The sequence below is a fragment of the Teleopsis dalmanni genome, chromosome 1 (genome assembly GCF_002237135.1).
Source record: "Teleopsis dalmanni isolate 2A chromosome 1, ASM223713v2, whole genome shotgun sequence".
In the NCBI taxonomy this organism is placed as follows: Eukaryota; Metazoa; Arthropoda; class Insecta; order Diptera; family Diopsidae; genus Teleopsis; species Teleopsis dalmanni.
Window position 1 is genome coordinate 119,129,918 of NC_051846.1, and position 14,477 is coordinate 119,144,394.

At 36.6% G+C, this 14,477-nt stretch overlaps 1 protein-coding gene across 1 annotated transcript; it reads right to left on the bottom strand.

Moving 5' to 3' along the window:
* Window positions 1-13,607: 13,607 nt before the first annotated feature.
* LOC119665731 lies at window positions 13,608-14,167 on the bottom strand. Its single transcript, XM_038074968.1, has 3 exons — window positions 14,000-14,167; window positions 13,715-13,889; window positions 13,608-13,666 (listed from the first exon to the last, which is right to left on the bottom strand). Exons 1-3 carry the CDS (start codon window positions 14,078-14,080, stop codon window positions 13,608-13,610), a joined length of 315 nt encoding a protein of 104 aa, XP_037930896.1. The 5' UTR covers window positions 14,081-14,167.
* Window positions 14,168-14,477: the final 310 nt, after the last annotated feature.

Below are 14,477 nucleotides of genomic sequence, written 5' to 3' on the forward strand. Positions count from 1 at the left end.
GAGGTAGATCAAAATTATAGTCGAATTAGAAAAAAATACCCAATAATGAAAAGGTACCAGTAAAGGGTGATTTAGAACAGCACACTGTTGACAGAATCGATAGGGTTTAAAAAACCTGGTTCTATAATGCTACTGTTTATTTCTTTTTTTTTGTTCCATTTTCTTCCCTTTCTTTTCAGCTTACATTTCAGGTGAACGTTCTAAGTACACAGTTAATTATGCTCTTGGACCAATAATTAGGATGCCAACAACAAGCTTCCGGAAATCCGAGATTCAAATATTAATTAATTGAGAAAGTACAATAATAATGACTGTTTTTTGTTATTATAGAATCAAATTTGAAGTAAGGTGAATTCCATAAGACTGCCTTAATACTGAATAGGGAAAAAGCACACAGGAGCAATACACAGAATAATAAAAATTTAAAAAAAAAATATAATAATAAAATAAAATTAAAATTAGGTAAAAACAAAAGGGATAAAAATGTATGATAGAACTCGTAACTGAAGCCGCGGGAGACATTATTCGGAGTCGCAAATTCGGGTACAGTACAAGAGATCTAGATGACATAAATACGAAATGAAATGGATTATTTTAGATGCAAATAAATTTTTTTTTAGAAAAAGAAATTATATTTTAGATAAATAAAGGAAAATACGTACTACTGAAAGTACATTAGAAGGTTATTGGAAAACAAAATATTTAAAAAAAAAACAACAAAACGATTGTAATTTAAAAATGTGTTTATAATACATATATATACCATAAAATATATTTAATATGTTTTAATATGTAATGTTGATTAATAATTAATGTTTAACAATAATGTTAAATAATATGTAGTATAGGCACACGCGGCGAAGAGCAGTTCGATTTTCCCTTTCTGCTGTCACAACTTAACTTCTTGGCTCTCGATGCCCAACTAACTGACAACTACTTTACTGCCTGCCTTCCTTTCTTTATCACTGCACTCTATTCGGGGTTTCTATGTCACTGTAATATTATACTTCTTTATATTCGGTCATCCTGATAATCGTCATCTGTCTCAGATGACAGCAAGTCCTCATTCGCCTCGACGTATCTCCATAGTTTTATATTGTCACCACTGGTCGATGTTATCATTGGGCCTTCAACTTGTGTGGCCTTTGTCACTTCGTAACGACCATTGCGCTTTACTTTTATGATTTCATACGGACCAATTACTTGCTTATTTTTTACCTGCAACGAACTGGATTCGCTTTATTGCCACCAAATCACCCTCTTTATAGCCGGTCTCACTTTTACGTTTTCAATCTTAATTCTCTTCGTATGCCTTTTGTGCGCGACCTATCTGTTCTTTAGCATTCCCTCGTATTTGTTTCCTTTCACTATAAAAATCGGCAATCAACTCCTCCTCCAGCAATGAAATGATTGTATCACTTGACTTATTCTGCAACCAAACATCAGCTCGAACGGGGACCTATTTGTTGAACTGTGCACGTGTGAGTTTATGGCTCTTTGTACCTGTGGAACAAATTTGTACCACTTCGATGAATCTTTAACGCATAGCTTCAAGATTATAGACAAAACTAATCTATTGACCCGTTCAACCTGTCCATTGCCTCTCGCAACACCTGTAGTAATTTTAACATGTTGCATAGCATTGGCTTTAACATACTCTTCAAACGCGGCTGACGTGAACGCAGCTTCTCTATCACATATAGACTCTGTTTGGCCTTCTTTTTCCCACGTTCACCCCTAGCAACCCATTGTATCGATTGTTCCTAGGTCTCTGGCGTGTTGTGATGGATCCATGTTTCGTCTATCATAATAAAACGGTACAAAAATTTGTTCGGATTACGGCTGAGCATCGCTAAACACTTTTTTGAATTTCACACGATTGCGCTTATGGTCGAGTGTGAGCAATCGCGGCACCCATCTCGCGGAGAGTTTTTTCATGTCCAAATATTAGTGTAAAATATGAGGTACCCGTTCAGTTGAGATACCTACAGCATGAGCCAACTCAAGCACTCTCATTTTTCGATCATCTAATATCATTTCATGGATTTTATCAACGATTTCCGACGTGATCACTTCTTTTGGGCGACCTAAACATTCGGCGTTACTAGTGCTGGTACGATCACAACGGAACTCTGTAAACCGCTTTTTAACCATTGAAATTGATGGTGCCGAGTCCCCATAGTATTTATCAAGTCTTTCCTTAGTTTCAGTGATAGATTTTTTAAGTAAAAAGTAATGCTTAATCAGCACACGAAATCCTCTACATGCTAGCCACCTTGACGTGGTGTAGGGGCCTAGCTACAACTCGGACTATAAATGTGAATATTCGTAACCACCTGGCATTTGTCAGATGACTGTGAATTTTTATAGTTTCTAGAACGAGGTGTACAACCAAGATCTACCTTTAGGTAGTTTTGTGTTGTCATGTAGTCTATGTTTTCACGTAGTTGTGTTGTTGTTATTTTATGTAGTGGTAGTAGTAATTTCATGTGTAATATGTTAGTAGTAGTAACTTTATATAGGCTGACTGACGTGGTCCGAATGGCTACTATAACATCTTAGCATCTCGGGGAGCAGATGAGGCTTTGCATTTTGATGATACTCATTAAGTTCGTCAGTCAATCGATCGGCCTTTAATGGAAGTTTAGTTGTTTGTAGGATCGATGAACCCAAAGCAGTTAGGTCATGTCTCTGCTGGTTTTTTGGTCGCCAGCAACTAGGCGGGGTGAAGGAAAACTTCCTGGGTTTGAATAAAGATATGAAACAATCTATAGTTTTTGTCCGTAGTCTAAAATTTTTATAAAAGGATGTATGGTGTAGTATGTGTGAATGTATGAATGAGACCCGAACAACCCCCCAATCTACGGTGGAACAGCTATGCCTGTAGGAACTTGGGGCCCAGAACAGGATAAAAGCAAGCACTTGGAAAGTATTATAGCGGACCGCAGAAGATTCACTGCTCCACATCGTCTTTGCTGTCGACGATGCATCCTGAAACTCACTAGTCCAGAGTGGAGGTAGAATTGCATATCGCTTCAGCCATGTCAAGCTGTATGACAAATGAGGGGCAGCCAGAACAACGGCCTGTGGAACAAAAGGTTCCAAACAAACTCCAGATCACAAGGACGGAGAGACAGAAAGTGGATCACGTGGTCCCACAATCAATACTTACATCTACTGTGACTCCCAATGAGACCCCAACTACTAGTAGAGCTGCCATTCAAGAAAGGCTTTCGATGTGGCCACCTGTGGGTGGAGCATCAATACCTTATGGGGTAGTACTAACATAAATAGAAGAGGGCAAATGCTTTTAGAATACTTTAGTAGTAATATCAGCATATTGAACAATGGTTCTGAACCCACTTTTATTAATGCCATTAGAAGAATTTAGAATTTATCTCCAATTATGTTGTTAATTGGAGGGGCTCAAAGGAGGTTTCTTTTATCTGACCACCAACATATTCTTTTTGAACTGCCGGGCCAGATTTTATATAAAAATTCGCCAGCTGCACGTAAGTGTATCAACTGGGAAATCTTTAGACTATCCTTAGCTAGTAAGGAGGATCAATTACTGAATTCAATCAGTCATATTGATGAACTTGAATTAGCAGCAGATCAAATAAACTCTGTTATCTCTCAGGCGCATTAAGATGCATGTAGGGTTGAACCACGTACATCCAGACGGGATGTGCCATGGTGGAACAACAGCCTCGAAGAAATGCGCAGGGAGGTTAGGAAGCTTTTAAATTTAGCGAAACGATCAGAGGTGTGGGTAGACTATAAAACATCCTTGACTGCCTACAACAATGAGATTAGAAAATCTAAACGAAAATCATGGAAAACTTTCTGTAACAGTGTTGACAATACTCCGCAAATGGCTCGCCTTCATAAAGTGTTGAGAAAGTCTCTTTCAAATGACATTGGTCTATTGAAAAAGAGTGATGGTCTCTACACAACAAATGTCAGGGAAACTTTACAACATTTACTTCATGTGCACTTTCCAGGATCGATCCTATGTGATGTGATAGGCGCACGTTAAGTTATGAACAACCAGACAATCGAATAAGGTCGGTATCATTTTTGACATTGATAAAATCAGATGGGCAGTTAATTCTTTCAGTCCCTTCAAGTCACCAGGAAGTGATGGTATCTTCCCGGCACTTATACAAAATGGCATAGACGTTCTTATCAATCCTTTAAAGGTGCTTTTTAGGGCAAGCCTATGCTGGAAGCATATACCTGAAGCTTGGAGAGAAGTGAAAGTGGCATTTATACCAAAAAATGGTAATAGACCAAGTGATAACGCTAAGTCGTATAGACCGATTAGTCTCTCATCCTTCCTTCTGAAAACTATGGAAAGACTCATAGATATCTATATTCGTACAGAATTGTCTAAAAGTCAACCTCTTTACAAAACTCAATTCGCTTATTCCAAAGGGAAATCTACCGAATTGGCCTTACATAACTTGGTCAGCAAAATTGAAAAGGCCCACAAAAACAAAGAAATTGCGCTTTGTGCATTTCTGGATATTGAAGGAGCGTTCGACAATACGAGTTATGGCTCGATCTCGAATGCCTTAACTAACAGAAATGTTGATTTTAATGTTATTTCCTGAATTGAGGCGATGCTTTAAAACAGAAAAATTACATCAACTTTGGTAGAACGTCTGTAGCTGTTGAGGCCGCAAAAGGTTGCCCACAGAGCGGAGTACTGTCTCCTTTGCTCTGGTCAGTGGTTGTTGATAAAGTTTTATTCTTATTGGAGAATATTGGTTGGGACGCCATTGGGTATGTAGACGATCTAGTTATAATAGTATCGGGAAAGCATGGTAGCAGTGTATCAGAGATCTTGGTAGGACACCATCGACGCATTTTAGCGTGGTGCGAAGGTGAGGGTCTCTCCATAAATCCGAAGAAAACTGTTGTTGTGCCTTTCACACTCAAACGTAAACTAGACATAGGTCCCGTACATTTAGGAAACACTAATATTTCTCTCTCCAGTGAAACAAAGTACCTAGGTGTTGTCCTAGATGGTAAACTCGCTTGGAGTTCAAACTTAAATAAAGTATATAACAAAGCATTAAGGGCTTTATGGACATCACGGGCCTGTATAGGTAAAACTTGGGGCCTAAACCCAAAGATTATATTTTGGATATATCAGGCAGTAGTACGTTCTATCATGACATATGGTTGCCTGGTTTGGTGACAAAAGGTCATACAGGCTGGATCTATTGCTGTTTGCATGAAGCTCCAGAGATTTGCGTGTCTCTTAATGACTGGTGCTATGAGGACAAGTCCAACTGCAGCACTTGAGGCTATACTTGGATTGATACCTCTGCACATACACATTCAATCTACGGCTGCGCTTAGTGCGCTTCGACTAAAACTCCACATGAACAAGGGTTGTCCTGACTATGGTCATACACCGGTATGACCATGTGATATGGTCATATCACACCGCCCTCGTATAAATTTGTACTGCTTTGCTGTAGAATCCATGGGCCCCAGATGATCTGTATGTATTGCATGTAATCGTTTGTCTTCTTTCTCAATGCAATGTAAATAGCCCCCTTTTTTGCCCAGTTTCTTGTTGCTGTTTTGAGTACAACCAACCGATCTTTACCACTTACGCTTTTATACACCATTGCACCTTTTACTACATATGTATCATACAGTCTAGTTTTCAGTATTTCCCACACAGTTTTCTTAAAATTGTAAGAATCTCCATCGGAAAAAGGCTAAGGCAATCAACATACGTCATCTTCTCCCCAGCTCAATGTTCAATTTTAAGCTCGAAGTCTTGGAGATGTAATATCCATTGAGCTACTCCGCATGGAACATTTTTCTTCTTAACTGTCTGAGTAAATGCAGAGCTATCTGTAAGCAACTTGAACGAGACACATAGAAGGTAATGTCGAAATTTTTCTATTACAAGGTAGGCAGCCTTCACCTCCAGTATGTAACTGTGACGTAGTTTTTTTACTCCAAAACACCACATGATGTAGTTGTCCTTCAAATCTTTGGAAAAATCTTGCCCCGAAACCATATTTTGATGCATCTGTATGTAATTCAATTGGTGCATTTCTACAACAAATTTTTAAAACAGGTTCACTGGTCAAGGCATTTTTCAACTGATTTACCGCTTTCAATTCGGTTGCTTCAAATTTGAACATCACGTCTTTTTTCAACAAATGGGTCAATGGGACAGCCAGTCCCATTCAACCAGTCGTCTACTGGCTTTTTCACTGCTTCACATTCAGTAGGTGAATAACGGCTTGGCTGATGATGAAATAGTTTCATTTGTGTATTCGGGACAATTTTAAGTAAAACAGGGTGTTCGTGAACCAAAACACACATTATTCATTGTTACAGATTACATTGTGATCGCACCTTTTTATACATTTGTTATAAAAACCAAAATGCTTTGAAACACCACCTTTTTGTGTGCACACTTTTTTTTGGTATTCTTGGTTCTTCATTGTGTATATGTGGTTTTTTGTGTTTTGTTAAAATTTAAATTTGTAAGACTTTTTATTTGAAAAAATAAATTAAGTATCTATTGATCAATAATAAATAAGGTGTATTCTTTACCAAAAATTGGTCCTTCGAGTCGGATTACATTTGAATCATTAAACCCTTTTTCGTTATGCTACAGGAAATGATGAGGTTAGTGCACGTGCGTGGACGGCTTAAAGGCTCAATTACTTGAGCACTTGCTTACGCACCAGTCCTCCAGAAAATATGTCGTACGATGAAAATGTAACTAGGACTGACAAATTAAAAGATATTTAGCAGACGAGATGTACGCGTTTCGAAATGTTTCTGATTACATCGACCCTGATTCCGATTTCGCTACATATAAGAAGAAGTACTTGTCCACTCAGGGTTGCATGCTTGCGTTAAAACGTGGCCTTGCACCAAAGGTGCGACCTGAAGGTGGTAATGATATCATGAATAAGCTAGTGGAACAGCAAGCATCATTTTTAAAACTAATTTCATCCACTTCTAATGTTTCATCATTTCAGGAAACTGAGTTACCTAAAAGTAACATTCCGCAATTCTCGGGAAAACATACAGATTGGCCATCATTTAGAGATTTATTCACCAGCTCTATTGACTCAAAGCAGAATCTTTCTTTTACGCAAAAATTTCACTACTTGAAATCTCTATTGAAGGATGAAGCTGCTGCTCTTATCAAACATATTCCAGTTACGAAAGTTGCTTACAGTACAGCGTGGATACGTTATTATCGAAGGTTGATCCTCAATCTCATCACAAATGGATACATGAAAGTCAAGAGGATGCTTCGCCATTCATCTCTGAATTTTTCGAATTTTTGATTTTCCCTGTGAAGAATTAAAAATGACCCAATATAAATCTAATTAAAATTTATGACCTCAGGACAAATCAGAATGATTCTGATTTCTGTCGACGAAGGGTTACAAAAATGTGTCAAATGTAATTCAACTGAGCACAGTATGTTATACCTAAATGAAATGCACTTCTATCGATGCCTATTGATGAGCGTTTTTGTGAAAAGTCACTCGCTATGTTTCAATTGCCTCAGATCGGGACATTCATCATACACATGTAATTCTGCTGCATTATCCTCTGCCAAGCTATGGTCAACTGTTGCTAATGTTTCTCGTCCAGATATTTGAATCCCACTACTTATCTGGAATCTTCGCCAACAGTAACCATTCTAACTTGTCATCAAGGCAGTAGGTACCTGTTACCAATAGCACTTATTGACGTTCGCAACACTCAAAATAGATACGTTACATGGCGTGTTCTTCTTGATAGTGCGTCGGAATTAAGTTATATTTCGGAACGATGTGCTCGGGCCCTTATATCGGTCGGACCTTCTCGAATTGCTGTTTCTGGAATTTCTTCTGTTAAGGCCGAGACTACACGTGGCTGTTGTACACTCTATATGAAATCAAACACTAGATATAAGTGTTCATGTTTTGAAAAGGATGTAGTGGCATATTAACCATGACCACACACAATACGTTGTGTGCGGTATTTAATGTGTCACGCCAACCCAAAACTCTCAAAGAAATGTTTAATAAGTTGAAACGTGAAATGAAAAGTAAAAGTCGACAAAAATTAAAAATATTGTTATACAAGAAACCAGTAAACATAGCTGACATCATGACAAGATTCAGATTAATTGAGGAATATCATGACAATCCTCATAGCGGACATTTAGGAGTTCGCAAAACTGTTACCAAATTGAAGCAAAAATACACATGGAAAAAGATGAAACAGATGGTTCATAACTATGTAACCACTTGTGAAAAATGTCAAAGGAACAAACAAATCCGACAAAACCGTGAGGAATTTCAAATTACTTCAACTCCGAGTACAACCTTCGAAACAGTAGAAATCGATACTGTTGGACCATTACGACCATCCAATGGTTACAGATATATATTAACAATGCAATTTGAATTAAGTCGATTCATAATTGCATATCCAATCATAAACAAAGAAGCCAAAACAATAGCTAAAATTTTAGTAGAACAACTCATACTGAAATTCGGCTCCTTTAAGATTTTAAAATCTGATAGAGGAACAGAATTCGTAAATGAATTGCTAGCTAAAGTTACAGAAATTTTAGGAATAAAACAATTTTTTTCAACCCCATACCACCATGAAACGGTAGGAACAATAGAAAGAAACCATAGGGTACTTAACAAATATTTGCTAAACTTTGCTTATGATGACGACTGGGACGAATGGTTACCTTACTATACATTCGCCTATAATACTGCTCCACACGTTGAGACAGGTTGTACCCCGCATGAATTAGTATTTGGTAAACTACCAGCATTACCTAATGAAAACATAGAAAATAAACAGGGAATATTCAACTTAGACGATTATGCAAATGAGTTAAAAGTGCGACTTAGGTTATCAATTGAACAAGCAAGAAAATTTAGCATAGAAGCTAAAACAAAAAGAAAAGAAATATCTAAGAAAAATAGTTGGCCGATTATTTTGAAAATAGGTGACGAAGTGTTAATTAAGTCACAAAATAAGTGAAAATGTACAAACCCGTATACAGGTCCATATAAAGTAATAAATATAGAAGGCAGTAATGTCATAATAAGCATTGGTAATGAAACAAAGACTTTACACAAAAATAATACAAAATTATTCAAAAGAGAATAAAAATATATTTGCTAAACATTTTAAACATTTTTAAACAAATTATACAATCTACACAAATTACTCAATTCAAGCTATCTAGATACTAATTAAAATATAGATTAAGATAAAATATTATTATCAATACAATGTCAATATTTTATATTTACATATATAAATATTTCAAATTTATATATATTTTTTTTATTTCATAGAGAAAATAAAACTAAATTACAATTTGTCTAATTTGACAACACTTATGATATACATATATTTCCAAAAAAAAATATTATACACACAGATAAGATAACTGAAATTATTATATTACTACTTATGGTCTTGGTCAATTCAAAAAATATATAAATACATAAACAAATATTTTAAAAAAATTTTCCTGTCTAACTATTGTTCAATATTCAAAAATAAAATTTTTTCTTAAAGGGTGAGGGTGTAGTGGCATATTAACCATACGTTGTGTGACGTATTTAATGTGTCACGCCAACCTAAAACTCTCAAATATCAAGCATGACCGAAAAACCCAAATTGTCAGTAATGAAATAATTTATGAGTCAGAAATTTGACTCGTCTGTTTTGTTATTTCTATATGACAAAACATTTGTATGCATATTTAATTATTCCAATATGCATTTGACAATTTGGATAGTGGCATGCTCAGTACATGAATTTGTGTTAAGTATTTCACAGATTATATTGCAAGCGATAATGCATGCAATATGATTTGTCCTCAATACAGTTGGTCACCAGATGTGTGCCACTGTGAAATATATATGACTAGAATGACCAGTATGTAAATAATTTGGATTAACCAATTAGACGTAAGTAAATTTAAGTATCAACCAATACAATCGATACATATGATTCTATTGGAAATTAGTTGTAAAAAATTATGTTAGAGATAAGAATAAAAATTTAATAAAGTCAGTTTCTTAAGAACACTCTACACGACATGTCTTTCATTTTTATAAAGTGAAACAATAACATTATAAAGTAAAACTATTACATTTTTATAAAGTGAAACAATTACATTATAAAAATAAATAAAACATTATAATATAAACAATTACAAGGATTACATCAGCGATTCCTACGTCACAAATTAATACTCCTACTATGAAGCAACTCAAGGAAAAAAAAAATTCCTCATCACTGATTGATATTTTGCTTGGTGTTGACCAAGTTTGGAAAATATTTACTTTTAACAAAATTTTCGACTCTTCTGGTAATCATATTGCTATATCAACAATATTCGGATGGGTGGTGACATCAGTTCAGGCATCCATGAATAATGTAGTATCGTCTCATTTTTTTGAAACACATGCACGACACTCTGATGGTAAATATATTGTAAAGCTTCCATTCAGGGAAAAATGTATCAAATTCGGGGGCTACATTAAAATTTAATGCGGTTGAACGTCGTCTACTTAGAGACAGCCACCTTCTTAAGCAATATATTGAGTTCATGCGTGAATATACTCGTTTGGGACACATGCGGGAACTTAAGCCTAATGAGGTTGTTACCTGTGATGGCCACAATTTTTACATGCTTGTTTTTGATGGCTCATTTCAAGATACTTGAAATCTGATACTTGTGAGGGTCCTCGAACAGCTTGCAAAGGATCACCAAAGAAAATACCCTCTTGCTGCGAAAACCATTCCTGAAGATTTTTACGTTGACGACGTCATTACTGGTTCGCAGTCCGTGAGTTAACTAGAAAAAAAACGTGACGAACTAATTTTTATGATCAGTCTGATCAATGTTTTTTGAGTGATGAACTAGATGATATGACGAAGGTTTTGGGTATCTATTGGAAGCCATGCCAGGACGTAGTTGAATATAAGATTTGCTTAGATGGAATTCCAAAATTAGAAAGCAACAAGTACTATCAGACGTATCACGGATTTTTGATCCATTGGGCCTTCTTGCTACTGTTACTGTTCAATTCAAGATCTTTTTCCAAGAATTATAGCTCACTACTTTGAAATCGGACGACCATCTCCCTTCTAATCTCGCTGAAGTTTGGCTAAAACATCGTGAAGACTTAAATAATGTTTCAAAATTGTCATTGCCAAGGTGGGTGTGTAACTCCCTTAATTACATTGACTTACATGGATTTTCGGATGCTTCAACAAAAGCATATTCTGCAGCCGTTTATTGTCGATTCAAGAATAACGATGGGGATATGCGGACATCTCTTGTTGCTGCAAAACATCTCTTGTTGCCGTTGAAACAAATTTCTTTGCCGCGACTAGAGTTATGTAGCGCTCTTTTATTAACGAAACTGTTAAATTCAATAACAAAACCTTTGCCTCACAAGGGAATCAACGTAAAGGCTTGGTGTGTCTCTACTGTGGTTTTAGCATGGTTATCGCAACCACCAATTAAATTAAAAACGTTTGTCGCGAATCGCAAAGCAGAAATATAAGATACTCATCCCCGAAGTAGTTGGAAACATGTTAAATCTATGGAAAATCCAGCTGATTGCGCGCTTCGGGGCATGATGGCGCACGAATTATTAGACTTTGACCTTTGGTGGAAAGGGCCTCTCTGGCTAGAGAACGTAACTACTGGTAAGTCTTTATATAATAACGATGACAATTTCCTCGCATATTCAGAAGAAGATAAACCTAGTCTCTATGGAAGTAGCGAGGGATAATAGTTTAGAAGAGCTGGTAGAAAGGGTCTCAACATGGAAGAAATTATTGCGAGTTGTATCATACATCGTACGGTTTCGTAGAAAAACGCACCCCCGATATGTTCAGTAAGGCCGTGAGCAATCTACTTTTTACGAAATAAGTGAAGCTTTAATAACTTGCTCACGACTCGCATAAAACTGCTACAAGGAAGAGTTGCTACGATTAAGAAATAACGAGGAGCTTAACAGAGGATCTACCTTAATCAAACTTACCCCATTTATTGATGATACCGGACTTTTACGTGTAGGTGGAAGAATAACGAATTCAACATTAGACACGAACACCCGTCATCCGATTATACTCCCAAAGGAACATAGAATTTCCACGTTAATCCTACTGGATGAGCATCAGAAAAATCTTCATCCAGGAGTGTCTGCACTTTTCGTTCACGTTCGCCAGAACTACTGAATTTTTGGAGCACGAAATTTAATAAGGAGATCAACTCATAAATGTCTTAAATGCTTTCGTCAACGCCAGCTAACAACACAACAGTTCATGACTGATCTACAAGCAGTGCGGGTTCGACAAGCACATCCCTTTGAAAATATAGGGTGTGATTACGCTGGACTCTTCACACTGAAATTATATAACGGAAAAAATGCACGTACCTCTAAGGGGTATATTTGCTTATTTGTTTGCCTTGTTGCATCTGCCATACATCTCGAACTCGCTACTGACCTAAGTACTAATTGTGTCTTAGCAGCACTTCGCCGTTTCACGTCCCGTCGTGGAAAGTGTTCTTCAATCTTTAGCGATAATGGAAGGAATTTTCTTGGTGCTTCTCATGTGTTGAACGAGATACATAAAGCAATTATGTCACAGTCTCAGAACGAAATCATTTCCGCATCTTTAGCAGAAGACGGAATCCGATGGAGTTCTATTCCACCAAATGCGCTACATTGGGGTGGAATCTGGGAATCGGCAGTGCAATTTAGTCAAGTTACGTCTACGTCGCATAATTGGCAATGCAGTGCTTACGTTTGAGCAGATGAATACCTTGCTGACACAAATTGAAGCGGTTGTGAATTCTCGTCCCCTAAGCGCTACATCAGACTCGGATACTAATTATCTTTCTCGTTCTCATTTTTTTAATTGGTCGTCTGTACACGTTGGTGCCAGAAGACGATCTAAGTCATGTAAACGTCAACAAATTAGACTACTGGCAGCACATACAAAATATGGTTCAAGGATTTTGGCGTACATAGCATCAGGAATACTTAACATCCCTACAAAACCGTCCGAAATGGTTTCGTCGGCAACCAAATATAGCTGTGAGCAGCATAGTGGTCATTAAGGAATCGAACATACCACCAGCAAAGTGGCTTATGGCTAAGGTAACTGAAATACACCCTGGTTCAGATGGGCTCGTTCGAGTTGTAAAACTTCACACTGCCCACGGGGAGATAACGCGACCCATTACGAAGATTGTTGTTTAACTATATTCTGAAACGCTGTTCCAGGGTCGCCCAGAATGTTCGTGAACCGAAATACACATTATTCGTTGTTACAGATTGCATTGTGATTGCAGCTTTTTATACATTTGTTATAAAAAGCAAAATTCATTGAAACACCGCCTTTTTGTGTGCACACTTTTTTTTGGTATTCTTGATTCTTCATTGTGTACATGTGGTTTTTTGTGTTTTGTTGAAATTTAAATTTGTAAGACTTTTTAATTAAAAAAATAAACGAAGTATCTATTGATCAATAATATATAAGGTGTATTATTTACCACAGGGCATTCAACTTCTGCCTGGATTGGTCGACACTCCTTTATTGATGACTGTATTAATGGCTTGAACTGCGAAGAAACATATGTATATATCAGTTTCTTTAAATTTCATCATACTTATCTGATTTATTTCAGCACACTCTTGCTGTTCCGATAACTGTGAAAGCGTAAACCCATTCGCGTTCAGTGTATCACAAAACTTGGAGGCAAAATCAAAACCAAGCAAAGCGTCGTACTCTATTTTATCATCTGACAACACGTCAAAACTTTGTTGAACTTCATCATCATCAACCTTAGTGTATCACAAAACTTGGAGGCAAAATCAAAACCAAGCAAAGCGTCGTACTCTATTTTATCATCTGACAACACGTCAAAACTTTGTTGAACTTCATCATCATCAACCTTAACCAAGCCCGTAACAATACCCAATGGCGTAATATTTCTTTTACCCAGACCACGATTGACACTTTTGCATGTCCACATTCACCAATTTTTTATAAATGCTGTTTTTTACAGTTGACACATCTGCCCCTGTATCAACGAGACTTCCACATTGTTCAATTTAATTTTTTTTAATTCGGTCTTTTTTGATGACAACATGTACGTCTCTTGTATTATTTGGACAATTTTTGGATATATGTCCTGCTCCATTACATTTAAAATATTTTGTTTCTATTTTACAATCTGCTCGTTTATGATTACCTGATCCACAATTAAAGCAATGGGTTATTGTAAAACTGCGAATGCCTTTCTTGTTACCATTAAACTGTTACTTCTCAGGTTTGTTGATTTCTCCTACCCGTTCGAATATTTCATATTTCTCTCTGAGTTCTTGATATGTTTTACAGCTATACAAACAAAATTTGTATTCATTTTTGAT

Bases quoted from the DNA above. Each gene is read 5' to 3' on its own strand.
- LOC119665731 (XM_038074968.1), bottom strand. From the start codon at position 14,080: ATGTGGACATGCAAAAGTGTCAATCGTGGTCTGGGTAAAAGAAATATT. The intron at 13,890-13,999 runs GTTGATGATGAT...TGATACACTAAG, and splicing joins TTGTTACGGGCTTGGTTAAG to GTTGATGATGATGAAGTTCA. The intron at 13,667-13,714 runs GTATGATGAAAT...GTTTCTTCGCAG, and splicing joins TGCTGAAATAAATCAGATAA to TTCAAGCCATTAATACAGTC.